General features: G+C 45.3%; 2 protein-coding genes across 7 annotated transcripts; both read left to right on the top strand.

Annotated features, from left to right (window-relative positions):
* The first annotated feature begins 1,184 nt into the window (after positions 1–1,184).
* CLK1 (CDC like kinase 1) lies at positions 1,185–8,323 on the top strand. Of its 6 annotated transcripts, none has more exons than XM_059702702.1 (13): positions 1,185–1,343; positions 2,373–2,530; positions 2,710–2,938; positions 3,959–4,049; positions 4,449–4,515; positions 5,388–5,504; positions 5,598–5,764; positions 5,979–6,073; positions 6,168–6,297; positions 6,932–7,014; positions 7,435–7,514; positions 7,771–7,861; positions 7,972–8,323. In XM_059702702.1, the coding sequence occupies exons 2-13, from the start codon at positions 2,373–2,375 to the stop codon at positions 8,113–8,115; spliced, it is 1,452 nt and encodes a 483-aa protein (XP_059558685.1). In that variant the 5' UTR covers positions 1,185–1,343; the 3' UTR covers positions 8,116–8,323. The 6 variants fall into 6 exon arrangements, with proteins under 6 accessions (XP_059558685.1, XP_059558686.1, XP_059558687.1 ...); XM_059702704.1 differs by having other exon boundaries at positions 1,236–1,739; XM_059702703.1 differs by lacking the exon at positions 5,388–5,504.
* A 4,720-nt stretch (positions 8,324–13,043) lies between these two features.
* On the top strand, positions 13,044–14,457 carry LOC132238109 (pre-mRNA-splicing factor CWC25 homolog). Its single transcript, XM_059702701.1, is given in 2 exon segments — positions 13,044–13,669; positions 13,671–14,457. Coding segments are annotated over 2 exon segments (1,239 nt in total). The 5' UTR covers positions 13,044–13,157; the 3' UTR covers positions 14,398–14,457.
* The last annotated feature ends 1,827 nt before the right edge of the window (positions 14,458–16,284 follow it).

The raw sequence follows: 16,284 nt of genomic DNA, 5'->3' as shown, positions 1-16,284 counted from the left end.
TTTTTATTTTAAACGCTGCCATTTTTTAAAGTAGTGTCACTATGGTCACTTTTGGGCTCCTTATAAAATCAGCTCGGTTATAGCCGAATAGGTAGGGCGGTATCCTGGCTGCCCACCTTGAGGGCAAGATCCAGAATAATGACTTCTGTCCACTCCCACTGATTTCACGTTAGTGTTTGGGGGCTGGATGTTCCATGTGTTACACTGCAAAGACGACTATAATATTGCTGACCAACCAAAATTCTCTTTAAAAGGAGAGGAATATCTAAATCAGAGGTTGGCGAAACAGACTGCCCATCTGCTCTTGTAAATAACACCTTGGAACGCAGTCCCAGTCCATTATGTATTGTCTGGCTGGTTTGCTACAGCAGCAATAACGCTTGGTAGCAACAGAGACCATATCTGGCCCTTTAGGGAAATTTGCCAGCCTTGACCTGGACTGAGAGATGAGCGATCCAGGTGTGTGTGTGGGGGGGGGGGGGGGGGGGGGGCGGGTGCACACTGGTGCCTCTCTGGCTTGTAGGTGACCGTGTTCTGTCTTCGCATGGTCTTTCTGTGTGTGCCTGTGTCCAATCTATGATAATAAAAGCATAATATGCTAATTAGACCTGATGTCCAGAAGGATGACCTTCCTGATGAAGCCAGGGCTGAGGGAAGGAAGCCCGTGTCTCAAGTGCCAGGGGGAAGCCAAGTGCAGCCCGGGGAAGGCCTGCTCTTGCACGAATTTCGTGCATCGGACCTCTAGTCTCTATAAGGAAAGACACCAGTCCCATTGGATTAGGTTCCACTAGTGACTTCATTGAACCTTAACTGCCTCTGTAAAGGTCCTGTGTACAGTCACCTGTGAGATAGTGGCTGCTATTAGTAAAATTAATTGGGAACACACTCCCAAAACACTCAGCCCACACATAATGTGCGCTAAAGAACACACTTTTCCTCGTCTCCAGGTTCACGAATACACTCTTCAGTGAGCACAGACGAGACTGTTCTAACACTTTAGTGCTTCCCCATTGTCCAACGCTGACCCTGGCCAACATGGCCGCCGGCGCAGCTTCCCCGGGGCCGCAGCTTCCCCGTCACCTTCAGTAGCGCCTCTCACGCCACGGCGCCTGCGCACACGGGGCCCTGCGCCCCGCCTCCCCCTCCTGCGCATGCGCCCCTGCGCCTGCGCACGCCCCGCCCGGGGGCGGAGCCTCGCTGCAGCGTCACCAGTGTTTTTCAGAAGAGCCCTGACGCAGCGGCTGTCAGCTCCATTTTGCGGTCGGAGCCCGTCCAGCGTGCAGGGCCTTCTCCGCTGTCGCGTTAGCTTTGTCTCCTTCGGCTTCGACTCTCTGGCCAGGACGGTAAGCGCTGGGGGAGGCGGGCTGGTGTCAGGGCCCCGTGTCTGCGCCCCGCGAGCGCCCGGTGATGCCGCCCTACCCGGGCCCGTAGGACGCCGCCCGCGGTCTCCTGCACGGCGAGCCCTTTCCCTCGCCCCATCCGGCTCCGTCCAGCCTGTCGGCGCGAGTTTCTGCTGGAACCTCGACGCCCCAGACGCTGGCGGAGGAGAGTGACCGTGTTTGCGAGGCGGGGGTGGGGCGGGCCGCGCCCGGGCGCCATCTTGTGTGCAGCAGCCGCCGCCTCCCGCGCTGTAAGATGGCGGCGGCGGGGCGCCCGTCGCGGCTGGTGTTTACCGTGGTTCCTCGTCAATGACGCTTCTGTGAGGAACTGTGCCGACAAAGACGGAAGGCGCGGCCCGGGTGGAAGGCGCTCTCCCTTCACGTCCAGTCGCTTCTCGCAGGACTGAAGTGCCCCCTCGGTGTGGTCTGGGATCCCGGGGAAAGAAACGATAGAGTATTTGCAGGCGTGTGTGGTCGGGCATCTTGTGTGTGGAATGTCTGCGCCCCGCTCGGGGCCGTTTGAGTGAGCGCGGAGACGGGGGGAGTCAAGTTAGGGCTTTTCGTTGGAGACACCGATGGCAGGAAGATGGCGCCCCCCTCCTCACCCGACGGTGTAAGCAGCCGGTGTGAGACGGCCCTGAGGAGACGCTGGATGCAGGGCGTGCTGGGGCGTGGCGCTCAGCGACGGGATCGTGTCGTGTCTCCGGCTGAAGGCCTGGCCAGTTCGGTCGCTTTACCTCCTTTACAGGAGTTTTAGACAATAAATGATTCCGTCTCGAGAACATGAGAACATGGACGGTTGCGTGTGAGTCGGAGGCCCGTGTTGGAGGCCCGTTCGGAGGGGAGAGTCGCATCCGGTGAACTGGGCTAAGTTTCCCCCGCAGGAGTCGGTCCGCAGGGTCACGGCCGGAGCGGATTGCAGAGGGTTTTACCAAACCGTCCCTGGCGGACGGGCGGCGCCCTGTAAAGCTGGGGGACTTGTGTTTCCCGCAGATGAGGCACTCGAAGAGAAGTTACGGTGCCGATTGGGACGAGAAGGACTGGGAGGCCGCCAAGTGGAGGAGCAGCAGCCGCAAGAGGGCGAGGCGGTCCCCCAGCAGCGCCCGCGAGAGCAAGCGCTGCCAGTACGACCCCGCGAAAACCTCGGACAGGTGAGGAGGGCGCGGCCGGGGGCCTGTGCTGCTTGTGAAAGTGTGTGTGGGGGGGGGGGGGGGTGGTGGTGGGAGAAAACAAAGTCTTAGGGTGTTTACTGTCTTGGATTTACTGAGAAGCTGAGGATACTCGGTATTAGCGTGAAGCATTGAGGAAGTGTGTGTTTTTGTTTTTCTAGTCATTATTTGGAAAGCCGGTCTCTAAATGAGAGAGATTATTATAGCCGGCGCTACGTTGATGAATATAGAAATGACTACAGTCAAGGGTGTGAGCCCGGGCATCGCCACAGGGACCATGAAGGCAGATACCAGAACCACAGCAGCAAGTCCTCTGGCCGGAGTGGACGGAGTAGCTATAAAAGCAAGCACCGGACTCAGCACAGCACCACCCATCGCCGATCACACGCGGTAGGAGCGCTTTCAAAACCTTTGGAGATTTTATTTCCCCTTGGAGCAAGAAACTTTAATTTGTGTTTGACCATTTGAGAAAGTTCTGTTTAAGATGAAGTTATCTCAATTTTAACTTGCAGGATCCTTTCTATTTGTGCATTGGATAGGAAATGCCCTAAGTACAGTATATATTTAGTTACTTAATAGGTTTTGTTATTAGTTGGCAACTGTCATTTCCATGAAATAGTGGAGGGGATTTAATTTAGGTTAGCTTATTGCAATGATAGCAGTTTAGTCTGACAGATTTTTCATGGTACTTCAAGAAATCTGATTTTTGATAAATTGAAGCCTTACCACGAAAGTAGACTAGGCCTTTTATATTTGTATAATGAGGATTAGATGTAACTTTGTTCTAGCAACACATTCGCTCTGATTTTTTTTTTTTTTTTTCACTAAGCCCACCATTTAACAGATTTGAACATTATGGAATGTGTATTAATTTGGAGATCAGCTCAGATGGCGTTTAAAGTGTCATGGTGTTATTCTTGTATACCAAAAAAAAATTTTTCTTCCCCAAATTAGGACTTCAGTTTTATTTGCTATCTTAATATTTTGTTTTCTTAGATTAGTTAGGAAATCTTAATTTGGCCACAGTCTACTTTGACAAGTAAATATTACATCCTGTGATTTTGCAACAGTAAATTGGGACACTAGAAACTTAAAATTATGTTTCAGTGAATGCTACAACTAAGCATTTTTTAAGAAAACAATTGTGTTATGTTTTGTTGCCTTGCCACTTTGAGTATCTTATCTGAAAATCTGTTCCTTGCCATGTTTTTCTCCTGTTAACATAAACTATGTGCCCTGTGAATTTCTGGGGACTGAATTTGAAATTGCTCCTGCCAACCGTTTGTGGCCTGGCGTGTATCTGAATGCCTGAATATCTCCCCGCTGAATGAATTTCGTATTCTGCCCTGAATTCACTCGGGTATATTGATTGGCTGGATGATCTTGGTGCCGCCCACTTGACGTTTCCAGAAGAGTCACCGAAGGAAAAGATCCAGGAGTGTAGAGGATGATGAGGAGGGTCACCTGATCTGTCAGAGTGGAGACGTACTAAGTGCAAGATGTATAGAATATTTTTCAACACTTATTAACTTTTCAGATAACATATCTATATATAGATTAAGATTTCAGGGATTTGGAAATCTTTTCTCTCTTTCTGTTTTTTTGTTTTGTTTGTTTTTTTCCATTTCTTTTGGTGGTGGGGGGGGAATTGTATTTTTGCTTTCTTTAGAAATTTAATGTTTGTTATATAGAACTTCCAAAACAGTAAATCAAGTTAAATGAAATTAGCTTTAAGACTGAAATTAGACATAAAAATAGTTACATGTTTTTTGACAGTGTTGACCAATAAAATAGTGATAAGGGAATTTAGCATCAACTAGAATAATCTGCATTTATAGCATTATGATAAGCAAAATGTTTTCACTTCTTGATGTGACTGAGATTTATTTTTCTCTTGTAGATGAAATTGTTGATACTTTAGGTGAAGGAGCTTTTGGAAAAGTCGTGGAGTGCATTGATCATAAAGTGTAAGTTTCCTTTCCTGTCATTGTACTTGCAGTGATCAGTATAGAAAATATATTTGGCCTTGGGCAGTGTTGCTCAGTTGGCTGAGCATCGGCCCATGTACCAAGAGGTCACAGATTCAATTCCCAGTCAGGGCACATGCCCAGGTTTTGGGCTTGATCCCCAGTAGGGGGGCATGCAGGATGCAGCTGGTTGAAATCTCTACTCAAAAGAAGAAAAAAATCAACATATCTTTTAAAAGAAAACATATATAGCTTTAGAATGTAGTCTGACCATGAGTTAGATACATCTTTACCCTTTACCTTGGGTTTTTTACTTGTCTGTAAGAAACTCCCAGTAAAAGATACTAGCTGTTTTTATTCTTATATATCTTTTTATTTATTTTTAAAATATATATTTATTGATTTCAGAGAGGAAGAGGGAGAGAGGTAGAAACATCAATGATGAATCATCGATTGGCTGCCTCCTGTATGTCCCCTACTGGGATCAAGCCCACAACCCAGGCATGTGCCCTTGACCAGAATCAAAACCGGGACCCTTCAGTCCGCAGGTTGACGCTCTTATCCACTGAGCCAAACCAGCTAGAGCTGTTTTTATTTTTAAGTAGTAGTAATTAATAGTATATGCAGCCTCTAATTTCAGTTTTAAGCTGAGAACAGATTTTATTTAAGGAAAATAGTATTTTCTTGTCTCACGAGGCCCAACTATGGCCATCTTTTTTTTAAAGGTCATTCTAGTTGCTTACTTTAGGTTGCAATTAAAAGATAATACATACAATCAAAGTAGAAGTGTGTACAGTTTGAAGAGAGTGATAGAAAAATGCATTAAAATACCTTGATTATTTTTATTTATAACTTGGATTTTTCTCTAACAGGGGAGGTAGACATGTAGCAGTAAAAATAGTTAAAAATGTGGATAGATACTGTGAAGCTGCCCGCTCAGAAATACAAGTGCTGGAACACTTAAATACAACAGACCCCAATAGTACATTGTAAGTATCAAAATAGAACTTAGAAAATGGCTCTAGGTAGATTTTAAGACGATTATAAGAAGCTGTACTAAGTTATTTTTCATGTGTTTGTAGCCGCTGTGTCCAGATGTTGGAATGGTTTGAGCATCGTGGTCACATTTGCATTGTATTTGAATTACTAGGACTTAGTACTTACGATTTTATTAAGGAGAATGGTTTTCTGCCATTTCGACTGGATCATATCAGGAAGATGGCATATCAGATATGCAAGTCTGTGAATTGTAAGTATTTTTTATGAAATGTTAGCTGTTGGCGTGCTAATTTTTTTAAGGAGGGTAGTGGGTTTCAGTCCTGGGCGGTTGTCTAGCGGACTAATTGAATGTTGGCCACTTCTTCAGGCTTGTGGCAAAGACATCAGAGAGGTGTGTTTTTTGTTGGTAGGGACTTTGGGTTTTGATTTGTAGAGTACAGCTACTCTTTATGTTTCATTCTCAGTTCTGCACAGTAATAAGTTGACTCATACCGACTTAAAGCCTGAAAACATTTTATTTGTGCAGTCTGACTACACAGAGGCATATAATCCCAAAATGGTAAGTCTTTCATGTATTAACTTCATAGTTCTAAATGAATGTTTAATGCTTTCTTAATATTAATACTTTCTTAACCATCATTTATGGTTTTTAGAAACGTGATGAACGTACCTTAATAAATCCAGATATTAAAGTTGTGGACTTTGGAAGTGCAACATATGATGATGAACATCACAGTACATTGGTATCTACCAGACATTATAGGGCTCCTGAAGTTATTTTAGGTAAGTATTTAATTGTGCTTTGGGAACCTTTATCTTACTGAAACTGATTTTAAATTTTACTTATAGTTTGAAAACATAATCATTTAATTCCTGTTATGTCCCAGATACTTTGCATGTGTAGTCTTTATATGGCATAGTGTGCCCATTTTACAGGTTAAGAAATTGAGGCTCAGGAAAAAAGAAAATTCCCCCCTCTCTCCAATCACTAGCCTCAAGAGCCTGACTTAAGGCTTGAAACTAGTATCTCCAGAATCCTAACTCTTACTATCCTACTATATTTAATCTTGGACTAAGTGATTGCTTTAGGATCTTTACTATCTCAAACATCAACTTATGCACATGTAAAAAAATGTTTTTAAGAAACATTGAGGCCGAAACCGGTTTGGCTCAGTGGATAGAGCGTCGGCCTGTGGACTGAGGGGTCCCAGGTTCGATTCCAGTCGGGGGCATGTACCTGGGTTGCGGGCACATCCCCAGTGGGAGATGTGCAGGAGGCAGCTGATCGATGTTTCTAACTCTCTGTCTCTCTCTCTCCCTTCCTCTCTGTGAAAAATCAATAAAATAAATTAAAAAAAAAAAAAAAGAAAAGAAACATTGAGGATTTTTCCCCCTGACAGTTTGCTTTATCTTACAGCCTTAGGATGGTCCCAACCATGTGATGTCTGGAGTATAGGATGTATTCTTATTGAATATTACCTTGGCTTTACAGTGTTTCCAGTAAGTGCTTTCTTTGTATAAGTGCCTGTTTATATGAATGTACACTAAATCATACATATATTTCCGTAGCTGTACCCCCCTCCCCATCATAGACTATTAGTTGTAGATAAATATAAAGAAATAAAATTACGGTATTGTGATTCTGTTGGGCATTTCATAATTTATGATTTTGTTTAAAGTATTTTTTAATCTATTAAATAAACTTGCTGAATTGGGGGAATCTTTGGTGATCTGTAAGGCTTATGTTTTTTTGGTTTGTTTTTTTTAGCTGTAACTTGCTAAAAGTAGGCCTTTTTCAGTGATCACATCCTTCCTTGTGTCTAAACCATGTAGGGACTAGAAATATAGCAGCTATGTTAAATGAGAACGAGGCATAACATGCAAGTTCAGGTAGTTAACAAGTTTTCTTTATTATTTTAGACACATGATAGTAAGGAGCACCTAGCAATGATGGAAAGGATTCTTGGACCTTTACCAAAACATATGATACAGAAAACCAGGTATGTTTTGAGAGTAGGTGCCTTCCTTAGTACCAGTTGGTCACCTGTCCTGATTAGAACTATAAAACAGTAATGCTTTTTCACTTAAGTAGCTGATGATTATTTTGCGGGAAGCCAGTAACGATCTCACTAGGCTGTCTTTTGAAATCTGGAAAATACTAGTCTGATCTATAAACATAATAAATGATTAAACCAATCACTATTAGATTTTAAATTTTCATTGTCAACATAAACATGGATATTGACTTACTCTTAGGAAACGTAAATATTTCCATCATGATCGATTGGACTGGGATGAACACAGTTCTGCTGGCAGATATGTTTCAAGGCGTTGTAAACCTCTAAAGGTAAGCCTGGGTCATTGCTTAAATGATCCTTGAGTTTTCCCTCTTTATGGTGGAGAAATAAAGTACAAGTGGTAGTAGAAAAAGCTGTTGACTGTTTCTTTTCCTTTCAGGAATTTATGCTTTCTCAGGATGCTGAACATGAGCTTCTCTTTGACCTCATTCAGAAAATGTTGGAGTATGAGCCATCTAAAAGGATTACTCTCAAAGAAGCCTTAAAACATCCTTTCTTTCATCCCTTAAAAAAAACTACATAGATCTCTAATTGTACAGCGAAAGAGGAGATTTTATAGACTGTATCAGTCTAATTAAGTTATTTTGTACAGCTTTTGTAAATTTCTTAAACTTTTATATTGCCTTGTTTATGATTTGTTAAGTCCATAGCTAAGTAATGAACATCTTTTACAATGATTTCTGTATAAAATGATCTATTCAGAATAAATTTTTTTCTGTTTATGAAGTTTATATGAATCTGGACAATTTGGTTTTTAGCACCATTTTATTGTTTCTTGTCACTTTAAAGAATGGACATGTTTCTTCTATTAGGAGGTTTCCCTCAGTTTTGGAAATATTTAGCTTTGTTTTTATTTTAGTGAATGCCAGCATTGGGACTTACACCTTTTCTAAATCAAATTACATGGGGTGTTGAACACATTGTATAATATAGATGCTGTATTACAGAATTATAATTTTCTTAACCAAGATCATCCCCATAAGTTCAATAAAAAAGTAAAAATAATTACAGGATATAAAGATCTAAAGATAAACCAAGAAGAATTTGTTCTCCCTTATATTCCTGTTCAGATTTAATATTGCTGCTTTCCTGTCTCCCCCTGAATGGGATTTTGCAAATGGTTTAAGGTCATGTGCTCCTCAGGACATAACAGAAGTTTCCAGATCCTTTACAGCCAAGTCTGAATTATCAAGTCACTGTAGTAAGATTTTTGTCCATTATCACCATCCATCACCAGAGGGTTTATTTGCTGTAATAGATGAGCCTATGTTGACATAATCACCCAAAGCCTACCTTCTGGCTTATTTTTGCTGTTAATTCCATTATATTTGTTTAGATAGTTCTGCTCGCAGATAGGTTTCAAGGCAATGTAATGTGTGATGATGCATTCGTCATAAAACACAGTATGTTCACTGCTGTAAAAATACGCTGTTCATCCCTCCCTCCAGCCCTCAACTTACAATAACTAATCTTTTTTACTGTTGTCTAGTCTTGCCTTTTCCAAAATGTCATGAAGTTGGAATCACAAAGTATATAGCCTTTTCAGATGGGCTTTCACTTAAAACGTTTTTCAACCAGTGTGTATGTGGCAAGAATTTTTAAACATGCAATGCCTGCCTGGCTGTTGTGCCTCTGTTTGAGCTTTGACTTTTGAACCAGGAGATCACAGTTCAATTCCCAGTCACATGCCCAGGTTGTAGGCTCAATCCCGAGTAAGAGGGTAGGTGTGCAGAGGAAGTAGCCAATCAGTGATTCTCATCAATAAAATAGCTATACAGCTATGAAGAGTTGAACTTTAAATGCCCATTTAAATCAGCAATTTTCAGCCCTTTTCATCTCATGGCACATATAAACTTTAACTAGAGGTCCGGTGCACAGATTTGTGCGGCGGGGGGGGGGGGGTGGGGGGGGGCATGGCCTGTGGGAGCCCCACTGATCCTGCTTAGCCAAGTGGCCATGGATCCACCCTCTGAGTAGCTGCTGAATGAGGAAATTAGTCTGAGCTGATGTTTTGGGGTAATGTCTTGGGTAATGTCAGGTTCTGTGTCCTGGGGGAACCTGGTGGAGAGCTTTGCACCCCAAAGCCACTCGGTGAATGTCCTCGATGGTGTGATGCCAGGTTGGTGACACCATCGGGGTTGTTCAGGGCAGCTGTGCTCCAGGATCCTCAGCCAGCAGGACAGAGTCCACAGTCATGTCCCCTCTTGTCATTCACCTATGCCAGCTACCTGCGCTCTTTCTAGAATGCCCCTTAGAGGGCCTGCATCAGCTTGTGGGGTCAGGCCAGAGTCTGGATTGTCTCAGGTATTTGATAGGTACAGAGACTTGGCCTCACCCTGGGCCTCCTCACAATGGGAGCAGCTGCTCATCTCGGTCAGCCAAGCAGTGTTCTCACTATGGGAGTGCACAGTGGGACCACCAGGGGCCAACTCCTGCATTGAGTGTCTGCCCCCTGGTGGTCAGTGAACATCATAGTGACTGGTCGGTGATTCTGGTGGTTCCACCCTTCAGTTGCTGGGCTTTTATACATATACTAGGGGCCCAGTGCATGAAATTTGTGCACTACAGGGGGGTCCCTCAGCCCAGCCTGCCCCCTCACATACTGGGAGCCCTCAGGTGATGTCCTACTGATGGCTTAGGCCTGCTCCCTGCTCCCCTTGGGGAGCGGGCCTAAGCCGCAGTCTGGCCTCCCTTTGTGGAAGGCGACCGGTCTGATCAGAGGAAGGCACCAGCCCCATCACTCCGCTGCTGCAGCCACTGCCAGTCACTGCAGCCACCATGGACTCCAGTCCCTTCACCATGAAAAAATGACAACATTCTTTAGGTATTTTCAAGATGTGTCTTTCATAGGATATGACATTTCTTACTTTTTTTTTTTATCCTCTCCTGAGAATATGTTTCCATTGATTTTTAGAGAGTGTGGAAGAGACAGGGAAAGACAGAAACATCAAAGTGTGAGGAACACTTTGATTGGTTGCCTTCTGCATAAGCACTGACCTGGGCCCCAGCCAGGGAAGAGCCTGCAACCTAGGTACGTGCCCTTGGTCAGAATTGAACCTAGACCCTGTGGTAGGCAGGCCGGAGCATTATCTACTGAGCCAAACTGGCTAGGGCGGGATATGATATTTCTTAGCCCTCCAGCAGCAGACCTTTGTTTTTTTTCTCCAGGAGTGAGGTGGAAAAACCCTACATCACCTTCTCGGATTCTTATTACCCAAGTTACTAAGAATATTACCAGTGGCCCTAACCGGTTTGGCTCAGTGGATAGAGCGTCGGCCTGCGGACTGGGGGGTCCCGGGTTCGATTCCGGTCAGGGGCATGTGCCTTGGTTGTGGGCACATTCCCCTCATCGATGTTTCTGACTCTGTCCCTCTCCCTTCCTCTCTGTAAAAAATCAATAAGATATATTTTAAAAAAAAGAATATTACCAGTGGCATACAGGGAGCTTAGCCAATGAGCAGTCAGAAAAGATGTTTCCTCTGTAGTTCACACTGATCCCCGGCTCGGCCCTTGCCCAGGCCTTAGGCCTCTGTCCGGGGATTAGGCCTGGGCAGGGGACCCCAGCCCACTCCGATGGCCTGCTCCGCCCCTACCCAGGCCTAAGGCCTCTGGCTGGGGACCCCCAGCCTGCTCCAATCGCCTACCCAAGCCTCAGGCCTCTGGCTGGGGCATTAGGCCTGGGCAGGGGACCCCCAGCCCACTCCAATCGCCTACCCAGGCCTCAGGCCTCTGGCTGGGGCATTAGGCCTAAACAGGGGACCCCCAACCCACTCCTATCACAGGCTCCGCTCATACTCAGGCCTCTAGCCAGGGCATTATGCCTGGGCAGGGGACCCCCAGCCCCTGGCAATTGCCGGCTCCGTCCCTACCCAGGCCTCAGGCTTCTGGCCGGGGCGATCACTGCTCCGCCTTCCCGGGTGGCATCTGGTGCTGCCCGCCCCGCCTTCCCGGTCCCCGATCTGCAGCCAGGATTCCAAGGGCAGTGTCTGGCGCTTCCTGCCCCACCTGCAATATGCAAATTTAACAGCCATCTTTGTTGGGTTAATTTGCATACTCTTCTGATTGGCTGGTGGGCATAGCGAAGGTTTGGTCAATTAGCATATTTATCTTTTACTGTTTCCTGCAAGAATAGGGCTTCCTGAAGCTGGAATGAAGCAGAGAAGGGAGCGAAGCCCACCAAGGCGAGCTTCACTCCCTTCTCCGCCGCTTTGCTCCTTTCTGTAGCACTTCACTCCCTTCTATGCTGTCTCCAGTCTTTGTTCAATGCCTGTGTATGCAAATTAACCAACATCTTTGTTGGGTTATTTTGCATACTTTAATTGGTGGGCGGAACAGAGGGATGGTCAATTTGCATGTTTCTCTTTTATTAGTGTAGATAGTTTACTAAAATTCTGTGGTACACACAAAAATATGTTTTGCTTATCTGAAAAAAGGTATTTTGATTCATTCACACCAGAGGGCTATTGTGTTGGCTGTCAGTTTTTTACAATCTAAGGGAAAAGAGGTAAGTGCCTGACTAGCCAGGTATTGCATGTTTTGTATTTGAATAACACATCTCGCTTTCTCCTCCTTCAGATGTTTGCTAATTTCAGCAAGGCCTTCCCTGGCTACGGCTACTTAAAATTGCCGCAATCCCTCTTGCCAACACTATGCCTGTGCCCTTCGTTTTTTCTATAAGACCTTTTTATGCAACTCTGCTGCTCAGTAAATATTTGGTAGATGACTTTTTTGGAGCAGAGCTCTGAGGGAGAGATCCATATAGAAAACCCAGGTGCCGGAAGCCAGTGCATCCTTGCTGCTTGACACAGTTGCTGCAGGGTAGAAACATCTGCACAGCATATGTTTCAAGGGACCTGGCATATATGGCATACTGTTCTTAATATCTTTGCTCCCCTTCTTAGCCTATGTGTTTTAACCAAGGTCACCTCTCCAAGAAAGGTTGTTTCCTCAGGTGGGGATTTTTCTCTGGAGTTAGGGATTAACAGGACTAAGGAAGGGAATAGATCGGTAAAACCCCTTAACTAAGTGCCAGGCGGGTAGTTAATCATTTTAACTACTAACAATCACGCTTAAGCTACATAATCTTTACTTAGGATAATCTCTTTCAGTTACTTCCTTATAGCTTAACAGAACAATAGAGTAGTGACCTTGGAATGGAGATAACAAACGCCCTAACCTTTGGAATAGAATGGATAGGATTAAAATCAACTGGTATAAATACAGATGTAACAGGAGAGTAAAGACAGAACCTAGCTAGAGAACCTGGTGAGAGAACCTCGCTATGCTTATCAACTGAACGCTGTCTCCTTGTCCTGGAATTGAGCCATAATTACTTGGCTTATAGATCTACACTCAACCACCAAGCTACATGACCCAGGCCTTAAAAGTTTTTTTAAAAAAAAATATTTTTATTGAACACCCTCCCGGAAGTAGAATGTAGATCCAGCCGCTGGAGGCCCCTGAGAACAGACCTGGGGCTGTCGCGCCTGAACTATTTCTCTATGTTTCCTCTCGCTCCTTCCTGAGTCTTCCAGGTCCACGGAGTGAGGACACGTCTCCACCATCATGGGGGGCGGAGACCTGAACCTGAAGAAGAGCTGGCACCCGCAGACACTCCGCAATGTGGAGAAAGTGTGGAAGGCTGAGCAGAAGCATGAGGCTGAGCGGAAGAAGATTGAGGAGCTTCAGCAGGAGTTGCGGGAGGAGAGGGCCAGGGAGGAGATGCAGCGCTACGCGGAGGATGTTGGCGCTGTCAAGAAGAAAGAAGAAAAATTGGACTGGATGTACCAGGGTCCTGGTGGGATGGTGAACCGTGATGAGTACTTGCTGGGGCGCCCCATTGACAAATACGTTTTTGAGAAGATGGAGGAGGAGGAGGCAGGCTGTTCTTCTGAGACAGGACTCCTCCCGGGCTCTATCTTTGCCCCTTCGGGTGCCAATTCCCTCCTTGACATGGCCAGCAATATCTGGGAGGACCCACTCTTCATCATCAGGAAGAAGGAAGAAGAGAAAAAAAGAGAGGTATTGAATAATCCTGTGAAAATGAAGAAAGTTAAAGAATTGTTGCAAAGGAGTCTGGAAAAAAAAGGAAAAGAAAAAGAAGCACAAGAAACTTAAGCACAGAAGCTCAAGTAGTGATCGTTGCAGCAGTGAGGATGAGCGCAACTGGGGGAGGTCTCAAAAGAAGATGGTAAATTCTTCCTCTGTTTTATCCAAAGTTCCTGGGTATGGTTTACAGATCAGGGACTCTGACCATAGCCAGTGTCTGCAGGGCCCTTTGATGGCTGAGCCAAAAGGAGTGCATGGGTGGAAGAATCACTCCAGGTCCAGGAGCTCCTCCCCCTCACCTCCCAGACATGCCAGCAAGAAGAGCACCAGGGGAGGGTCCCGGGACAGGAGGTCTCGATCCCCGGACAGGTCACGGTCCCCAAGGCCAAGCAAAATGCACAACTCTAAGGTAAACAGGAGAGAGAGCCCATCACCTAAAAAAGAGGTCTACCAAAGGCGGCACGCACCTGGATATACCAGAAAGCTCTCATCAGAGGAACTTGAGCAAAAACGGCAAGAAATGATGAAAAATGCCAAGCGGCGGGAGGAAGAGAGGCTGAACATCCTTAAGAAACACGCGAAGGATGAGGAAAGGGAGCAGAGGCTGGAGAAGCTGGACTCTCAGGGCGGGAAGTTTATCCACCGCATGAAGCTAGAGAGTGCATCCACCTCCTCCCTGGAGGACCGGGTGAAGCGGAATATCTACTCTTTACAGAGAACCTCGGTAGCCCTGGAGAAGAACTTTATGAAAAGATGAAACCATCCTCTCTTGCTGGTTTTCCTGAATGTTCCAGGGAAGCTGCTGACCCTTAAAAATTCTCTTGCCCTGACTGGTTTGGCTCAGTGGATAGAGCATCGGCCTGCGGACTGAAAGGTCCCAGGTTCGATTCCGGTCAAGGGCATGTACCTAGGTTGCGGGCACATCCCCAGTAGGGGGTGTGCAGGAGGCGGCTGATCGATGTTTCTCTCTCATCGATGTTTCTAACTATCTCTCTCCCTTCCTCTGTAAAAAATCAATAAAATATATTTTTAAAAAATTCTCTTTATGAGTTCAAGTGACTTCTTCCACAGACGTCAAACCACCATTGTTCAAAGTGACTCTCCTCGGTTGACTCCTGAAACAGCTACTTCGAGAGCTTGCTTTATGGGACCCTCAGCAACTTTTGCTGGGTGCAGAGTGGGTTTTGACTGTTTTTAATGGTGGGCACTGGACCATCTAGGTGTGAGCACTCCTGCCACTCTGGAGGGCTGCTTCTGTTACAGAAAAAACCAGACTAGAACCAAACAACGCTCTGAGAGTTTGGAGTTAACACTTTATTCACCGAGGCAGGCTCAGGGAAATGAATCCAAATCTAAGCAAAGCTACAAGCAGAACTTCCCTTTTTATAGAAGAGCCAGCCCTTTGTGTGCTTGCTGGCGGCGGCCTTGAAAACTATACAGTTCTATCCAATTAAAAATGCACCTGGCATGGCATTGGATGTATCTAGAGCCAAGTTTATCTCCCCCACTATTCAAGCAGGCTAGAAAGCAAAGTTACTTTTTCAGAATAAGAGGCCGTCCAAAGAATAGCAGAGAATTCCAAACAGTTTTACAGAATAGGGGTTTTCCTTCACACTTCCTGTGGTTGTGACTCGTATTATGCCTCTTCCCTCCCACTGTGTGAACACACCTATTCTACCACCTCAGCATATACCAGTCCTTTTAGAAACCTCACTCTCCAGGCACTGAGATAGATTGTGCTCACTAGGGTAAATGAACATTTACTTGATTTAATAGGTGACAGGGTGAGACCAGGTTAGGGCAGAGCCAAGGGAGTGACAAAGAATCTGGAAGGGGAAAATATTTTTAAAATCCCTAAGTGAACTGTTGGAACCATTGGACTATCTTTCGAACTGTAAAAGTATAGTGTGCGTGTATATGGTAATTTATTTTTTAAAATATATTTTGATTTTTTACAGAGAGGAAGGGAGAGGGATAGAGTCAGAAACATCGATGAAATGCCGAAACCGGTTTGGCTCAGTGGATAGAGCGTCGGCTTGCGGACTGAGAGGTCCCAGGTTCGATTCCGGTCAAGGGCATGTACCTGGGTTGCGGGCACATCCCCGGTGGGAGATGTGCAGGAGGCAGCTGATCGATGTTTCTCGCTCATCGATGTTTCTAACTCTCTATCTCTCTCCCTTCCTCTCTGTAAAAAAAAAAAAAAAAAAAAAAAAAAAAAAAAAAAAAAAAAAAAACATCGATGAAAGAGAAACATCCCTCAGCTGCCTCCTGCACACCCCCCACTGGGGATGTGCCCACAACCAGGTACATGCCCTTGACCGGAATCGAACCTGGAACCCTTCAGTCCACAGGCCGACGCTCTATCCACTGAGCCAAACAGGTTAGGGCACAAATGGTAATTTTTACATGCTTTTTAAAAAACGTTAACTTTGTGATATCTTGTTTGGTGACTTTACTATTTAACGGAATCGCATTGTATCTTGTTATTAATACAGTAAGGCAGGTCAGCTTTTTTTCCCCTTTGCAAATCCAGCTAGTTTAGGAGGGGCTGGGTGCTTAGAGTCTTTGATGTGAGACGTGCAATGATGAAGTCAAATGTATGAGTCAGGACCAAATTTGCAGTATGCTCCCTGGCTCTTAAAAA

Source organism: Myotis daubentonii, chromosome 7 (genome assembly GCF_963259705.1).
Source record: "Myotis daubentonii chromosome 7, mMyoDau2.1, whole genome shotgun sequence".
Taxonomy (NCBI): domain Eukaryota; kingdom Metazoa; phylum Chordata; class Mammalia; order Chiroptera; family Vespertilionidae; genus Myotis; species Myotis daubentonii.
Note: the sequence above shows the minus strand (reverse complement) of the source record. Positions and strands in the feature narration are given on the sequence as shown.